Source organism: Aulonocara sp. 'chitande type north' Nkhata Bay, linkage group LG10 (assembly GCF_057382095.1).
Source record: "Aulonocara sp. 'chitande type north' Nkhata Bay isolate Kocher_YH1m ecotype deep benthic linkage group LG10, A_spYH_male_GT1.1, whole genome shotgun sequence".
NCBI classification, from domain to species: Eukaryota; Metazoa; Chordata; class Actinopteri; order Cichliformes; family Cichlidae; genus Aulonocara; species Aulonocara sp. 'chitande type north' Nkhata Bay.
In genome coordinates this window covers 3,156,693-3,163,561 of record NC_141353.1, presented here as the reverse complement: position 1 = coordinate 3,163,561, position 6,869 = coordinate 3,156,693, and the positions used below count along the sequence as shown (strand labels likewise).

Sequence of the window (6,869 nt, the reverse complement as noted above, 5' to 3'; positions counted from 1 at the left end):
TGGTTAGTCTTACCTCAGTGTGTAATACAGTGATGTAACATTGGAATTTGTACAGTTTTCATGATTTGAAATGTGTGTTTTAATCTAATTTTGCTGCTAATTTTAATTTTAAATCTCTCTATACAAACATCAACATGTGATATAGAGCTATTCAGCCAAACGTAACATTTATTTTAAGCTCGTGTCGTTCCATCAGAGGGATTTATTTTTTACTTAGCAAAGAAAATTTGATATTTTCCTGATTAAAAAACATCTTTGCTTTTATGTTGAAACATATTCACTGTGTGTGTGTGCGTGCGTGCGTGCGTGCGTGCGTGCGTGCGTGCGTGCGTGCGTGCGTGCGTGCGTGTGTGTGTGTGTGTGTCTTTTTACTGCTGTTGCCTAATTTACCTGAGGCTGAACATTACTTTATAAAGTCAAAACTCTTCATCCCTGTGTCCAGTATTGTGTAACACTGACAGAAATGTAGTTTTCCTATAACAGTGACACAAAGTGTTTGGGGATAATTACAGGTAAGGTGGAAAACACCCACCTGCAGTCGACTCACAGAAAAAAAAAGTTTCAGTTTCCAAAACTTTGTGCGGTTGGGCACTATTGAATGTGTAGAATAAACTGACTTGAATTTTTTTTATAATAGAAATGTTGACAATGTCATGACCAATTCCTGGCAAAATACTTCTTTTCATTTGGAATCATGTTGGATCGTGCAAAAACCAAAGTGTTCATAATAAAAAAAACACTTTCAATTCCTCTATTGAGTCTTTGACAGAATATTAAATTTATGTTAACACATCCATTACAAGAAAACACAGGTGAAAGTGTTTAATGTGACAAGAACATCTAACTGTGATAACTGTTCTGAGCTTATTAAGTCCAGATACCAAATACCATGTGTGAATGTGTGTGTGAATATGTGTGTGAATATGTGTGTGAATGGGTGAATGACTGAATGTAGTGTAAAGGGCTTTGGGGTCCTTAGGGACTAAGTAAAGCGCTATACAAATACAGGCCATTTACCACTGAGAAAATAATTTTTAAATAATTACAGCTAAGAATTAAACTAGCTCTGGAAACTAAATTACAATAAAGTGATAAAAATAGTAATAATTCTGGAACAAATACACACAAAGAAAATCCTCAAATATGTTTAAATCTGCTTTAAATCAGCTATAAAGTCAATTCTGCACAAGAGCTTGAAAATAGGAATAGTTTTTACCCTCTACACCACAGACTTCAGCCACTGCACAGAGACCTGCCATCTTCAGAAGTTTTCTGATGACTCTGCGGTGGTTGGATGCATCAGCAGGGATGATGAGACAGAGTACCGGGCTGTGGTCGACTCCTTTGTCACGTGGTGTGAGCAGAATCATCTGCAGCTCAACGTGGCAAAGACCAAGGAACTGATCGTGGACTTCAGGAAGACCAGGAAACACTTGACCCCTGTTTCAATCCAGGGGGTCAGTGTTGACATTGTGGAGGACTATAAATACCTTGGAGTACACACTGACAATAAACTGGACTGGGCTAAAAACACCACAGCACTTTACAGGAAGGGCCAGAGTCGTCTCTATTTTTTGAGGCGACTGAGGTCCTTCAACATCTGCCAGAAAATGCTGAGGATTTTCTATGAGTCTGTTGTGGCCAGTGCGATCCTCTATGCTGTTGCATGCTGGGGGAGCAGGCTGAGGGTCGCAGATGCCAACAGACTTAATAAACTAATCCGTAAGGCCAGCAATGTTGTGGGGATGGAGCTGGACTCCCTCAAGGTGGTGTCGGAGAGGCGGATGCTGTCCAAGATAAAGACAATGTTGGATAACACCTCCCACCCACTCCATGACATGTTGGTCAGTCACAGGAGCTCGTTCAGTGAGAGACTGAGATTACCGAAAAGCACCACTGAACGACACAGGAAATCATTCCTGCCTGTGGCCATCTCCCTGTACAACGCATCCACTTAACACACTGTTTGCTGCTACAACTACACATGTTTCTTTTCCAACTATTTATTTATGAGTGACTTATGTATGTATGTATGTATATATATGTATATATTGTACTATTCTTAGTTAGCGTATTGTCTGTCTTGTCTTAATGTTGGTTTAAAATGGAGCACTGTAACAAAAAATAATTTCCCCCAGGGATCAATAAAGTATTCTGATTCTGATTCTGATTTTAATTTTATTTCTAGAACTTTCATAAAGTTGAAAGCTGAGCTTCTGTGAGCTTCATAAAATCATTAAATCAATTTGATTTTCTTCACACTGTGGGATATGGAAGTCAGATCTGAATAAAAATCAAATGAACTAAAATCTGATAATTACATATTTGGGGCTGTTCTAATTATCTCATGACCAATTTCCTCTGCAAACTGCAACAATGATTCAACATCAGTGTTTTTTGTACATGTAACACCGTCATGAGCAATCAAAGCCAGAGTTCCCCTCTTCACCATAAAAGGAGCATTTCGTTAGTCACTGACGGCAGGTAGTTACTCAACACATCCAAACTCCAGCCTATATAACAGCTTCTCACAGCACTGAGACACAAGTTGCACACAACGAGGAAGCATGAAGACTTTGACTCTGAGCATTCTGCTTGGCCTGGCAGTGGCAGTTTACTGCATGCCAGTATCTCAGATTACTGGGCAAGATGAAAGTTTTGCAAAGGTATGTGTACTTGGCTGTTTTTTATTTTTTGGCATAGGCTAGAGTGGACAAACGTTGTGATTATTTTAATTGTCCATCCCATGTTGTTATTTGTCTTGTTTCTTGAGCTTAAACATGCTGACAGATATTTGAGTGTAAAGCTCTGAATATTTCTCTCTTCCAGAACTACCTGAAGAAATTCTTCAACCTCACAGAGGAGGAGGGTCCAGCTGTCAGAAGGGGCATCAGCCCGCTGAACAAGAAGCTGGCTGAGATGCAGAGATTCTTTGGTCTCCAGATCACCGGGTCTCTGGATGCTGACACTTTGGCCATGATGAAGAAGCCCCGCTGTGGGGTTCCCGATGAACAGGTCGCTCGTTTCTCCACTTTTGATAACAACGCTAAATGGCAGAAAAACAGCCTCACATACAGGTGAATGATCTAAAGACACAACATAACACACAACGTGAGAAAATGTGACCACACTAATGATTTTCTTGGATATTGTTGTGCTCTGCAGGATAGAGAACTACACACCTGACATGTCTGTGGCAGAGGTGGATGACTCCATAGACAAAGCTCTGCAGGTGTGGGCCAAAGTCACTCCACTGAGGTTCACAAGGATCTACAGCGGCATTGCTGATATTATGATCTCCTTTGGTCGCCGGGGTGAGTCTAAAAACACACTAAGTAATATAATCACTGAACGTTTTTATTGTATTATTGCACAAGACATGACCATCCCACCTATCAGTCAGGAACACTAAGCTTTTTTAGTGTCTGTGTTTTGTTTGGCCAACCCTGAAACTACTATCTTCTAACAGCACATGGTGATTATTACCCCTTTGATGGCCCTGATGGCACTCTCGCCCACGCATTTGCTCCCGGTGATGGCATTGGAGGGGATGCCCATTTTGATGAAGATGAAACGTTCACGTTCCGCTCAAACACGGGTAAGTTTGTTTACTTTTATGAACTGTGGTGTCCAAATTATTACTCTGTAGTGTGCGACCTGAGTTATCCTTAGCTGTAACCAATTGTCATTCTGTGTTTTCTACTTCAGGCTACGTCCTCTTTATGGTTGCTGCCCATGAATTTGGTCACTCTCTGGGCTTGTCTCACTCCAATGACCCCGGTGCTCTCATGTACCCAGTGTACTCATACAGTAACCCTGACACCTATATTCTTCCCCGGGATGACGTTAATGGCATCCAGTCCCTCTATGGTGAGTGCTAAATTCTTTTTTTGGTTTTATTCAATTAAAAATATTTGAGTTGACCAAAATCTTAGAAGAGCCTGTGCATAAATAATTTTACAACTTACAACAGTGTGATATTTATTAAATTACCTCCAGGTCCAAATGAGGATATCATTGTACCTGGACCTACAGCCCCCACTACTCCTGATGCCTGTGATTCAACGATGGTTTTGGATGCTGTTGCCACACTGCGAGGAGAGATGCTCTTCTTCAAGGACAGGTATCACAAAATAAATGCATGAATACCTGAGCTACTGAGATTTGCTGACTGATCATTTACATTAATGTACATTTTCTGTGTGTCTTCACAGATTCTTCTGGCGCAACCACCCTCAGAGCAACACACCTCAGCAAACTCTCATCACAAATTTCTGGCCCGATGCCCCTGTTGACATTGATGCTGCTTATGAGAGCCAACAATCAGACCGTGTCTTACTTTTTAAAGGTATGCTTTCTCAGTGTCCACCTAATGCAGCACTCCTTTGAAGTCAGCATTTTTGTGCCTTTACATAGCTTTACTATAAAGTCTACTTCTTATTTGTTCACAGGTCAGCAGGTGTGGGCTTTCAGCGGCTATGATCTTGTAAGTGGCTATCCTAAATCAATATCCAGCTTTGGTCTGCCTAAAAAAGTGAAGAAAGTTGATGCGGCCCTCTATGACGAACAAAGTGGGAAGACTCTGTTCTTTGTAGGCAGTGAATACTACAGGTGTGTTCCACTAAGACCTGAGAAAATTAGGCAACTGATTTTCATACAGCAGCTTACAAGTTGTATTACAAATGTTAGATGAATCTAAATACATTTTTCTTTTCCCAGTTATAATGAGGCCACAAAGAAGATGGATAAGGGATTCCCCAAACAGGTGGATGAGACCTTCTTGGGAATGACCTCCAAAGTGACTGCAGCTCTGCAGCAAGGAGGTGAGCAGCAATTCAGGCTTGAAGACCACTGAAACGAGACAATGATTTCTGTTTTTGATATTTCTGTTTTTATCTTTTGAGTTTACATGTAATGAATGATTGCTATTTTAACATGTTTAAAAATCCCTCTGGTCTGTTATGCAGCACTAACATGTAGCATCTCTGTTCTGCAGGGTACACCTACCTCTACAGTGGACCACAAATGTTTGAGTACGCCATGTGGAGCGGGAGGCTGTACCGTGTGCTGCCGAACAGCTACTTCTTGCCCTGCACCAAATACTAGAAAAGATTTTGAATGCTAAGGCACAGTAAAAAAAAAGAAAAGAAAGAAGAGTAACTGTGTCAATATATTTTTGGATATTTAATTTTATTGTTAAAAAGTTAACAGCAGCGTATGTACTTAATACTGTTATTGTTATGTTAACTTTATTAAGCTTTACCATAACTTTTTATTTTGTTTTATTTATGTCACACTCATTATTTAATTTTTCCGTTCGCTAATTGTTGTTGTTGTGTTTTGACCTATTTATGTACACAAAAGGTCAAATGGAGTACAGTAAAAATAAATTGACATCATCAATAAGCACATTTTAAATGTGTTACTGTTGTGTTACAATGTTACAACCATAGGTGGATAAAGTACACACACTGGTAACTCAAGTATAAGTACAGATCTTCCTGCAAAAGTTGAAGAACTGCTTCTTTACTCAAGTAATAGTATCGTATTTTTCGGACCATAAAGCGCACCGGATTATAAGGTGCATTAAGCAAACAAAGCAGTCATATAAGTCAAACTTTACTCAACTCATTCTTCTTGCTTCCTCCACTTCCGTACCATTGAATCATTAATACTGAATTCTGTCGCAGCTGCTCTATTCCCGTGTTGTTGCAGTATATTAATGACTAACCTCGTATTGTGGATGGATTATCTCAGTTGTTCTCCTGACTGAAGTTTGGTCCGTTTACAGCATTCTGCCATGCCATTGCATTTGTCCCTAACCATCAGGAACCCTCACGTTAACTTTTATCGAGTGGAAAAAAGTTAGCGTTCATCCTCCAGCTTCACTGTGTTTATGTTATGCTAACATAGCTGTGTCGCTAGCGATCATGTTGCACATCATTATATACCAGCTAGCCCAACTTCAGTAACCCTACAAACGCCACTGCTGTTTAGTTTTCTGTCTTCATTTATGTTTGAAGTGATAGCAGAGCTGTACGTTTGAATTTTTTCAGAAATCTCTCATTCAGAACATGCTATATCATGTTTAGGTGGAAGCTAGCGAGCTAACTTCCTACTAACTTCTAACTCCATTAAATTTACTAAATTCTGTTTTCATGGATGCCTGGATGTTAAACTTAATTGTTACACCTGGTAAAGCAGCAACACTGATCATTTTATTAAAGATGAAAGAATTTAGACAGTTTTTAACTCTCACTGATGCCGCAGTGTTTGTTTGACTTTGGGACCTGAAATGGACGGAGTTTAGGACCCAGATTACTCTGCGAGGCTCCTGACTACAGTAGTCATAATGCTCCGACAATCCATTAAGCCTGTGGCTTCGTAGTTTAGCAAAGTCGTACTAAAATGTTTTTTGACAGATTTTTGAGCGCTTTGTACCACATAAAATCGGTTTGAGGTCAGTAAGCACAACCAGAATTCATACATAAGGCGCACCGGATTATACGGAGCCCCGCAGGGGACATGGGAGAAAAAAAAAAATTAAGACGGACTTTTGCGAGATCTCGCAAAACAAACTCAGGATCTCGCAAAAGTTTTGCGAGATCTCGCCAAAGTTTTAGCCGCATTCTTCGGAGGCCGCCAGCTCAAAGCCAACCAACTACATTCACGCCTCAAAATATCTTAAAAGTGTATTTTGTGACCCAGAAAGAGTAATATTACAACTAAGTAGCTGCCGCCATTGTTGGAATTCAACTTTTGTGAGATCTCGCAAAAGTTTTGCGAGATCCCGAGTTTGTTTTGCGAGATCTCGCAAAAGTTTTGCGAGATCCCGAGTTTGTTTTGCGAGATCTCGCAAAAGTCCGTCT

The 6,869-nt window shown here is 40.2% G+C and overlaps 1 protein-coding gene across 1 annotated transcript; it reads left to right on the top strand.

Moving 5' to 3' along the window:
- Window positions 1-2,528: 2,528 nt before the first annotated feature.
- Window positions 2,529-5,411, top strand: LOC147320023 (collagenase 3-like). The gene is made up of 10 exons (XM_086307837.1): window positions 2,529-2,666; window positions 2,830-3,077; window positions 3,166-3,314; window positions 3,470-3,598; window positions 3,709-3,870; window positions 4,000-4,123; window positions 4,215-4,348; window positions 4,452-4,611; window positions 4,720-4,823; window positions 4,997-5,411. The coding sequence occupies exons 1-10, from the start codon at window positions 2,568-2,570 to the stop codon at window positions 5,104-5,106; spliced, it is 1,419 nt and encodes a 472-aa protein (XP_086163963.1). The 5' UTR covers window positions 2,529-2,567; the 3' UTR covers window positions 5,107-5,411.
- The last annotated feature ends 1,458 nt before the right edge of the window (window positions 5,412-6,869 follow it).

Bases quoted from the DNA above. Each gene is read 5' to 3' on its own strand.
- LOC147320023 (XM_086307837.1), top strand. From the start codon at position 2,568: ATGAAGACTTTGACTCTGAGCATTCTGCTTGGCCTGGCAGTGGCAGTT. The intron at 2,667-2,829 runs GTATGTGTACTT...TCTCTCTTCCAG, and splicing joins AAGATGAAAGTTTTGCAAAG to AACTACCTGAAGAAATTCTT. The intron at 3,315-3,469 runs GTGAGTCTAAAA...ATCTTCTAACAG, and splicing joins GATCTCCTTTGGTCGCCGGG to CACATGGTGATTATTACCCC.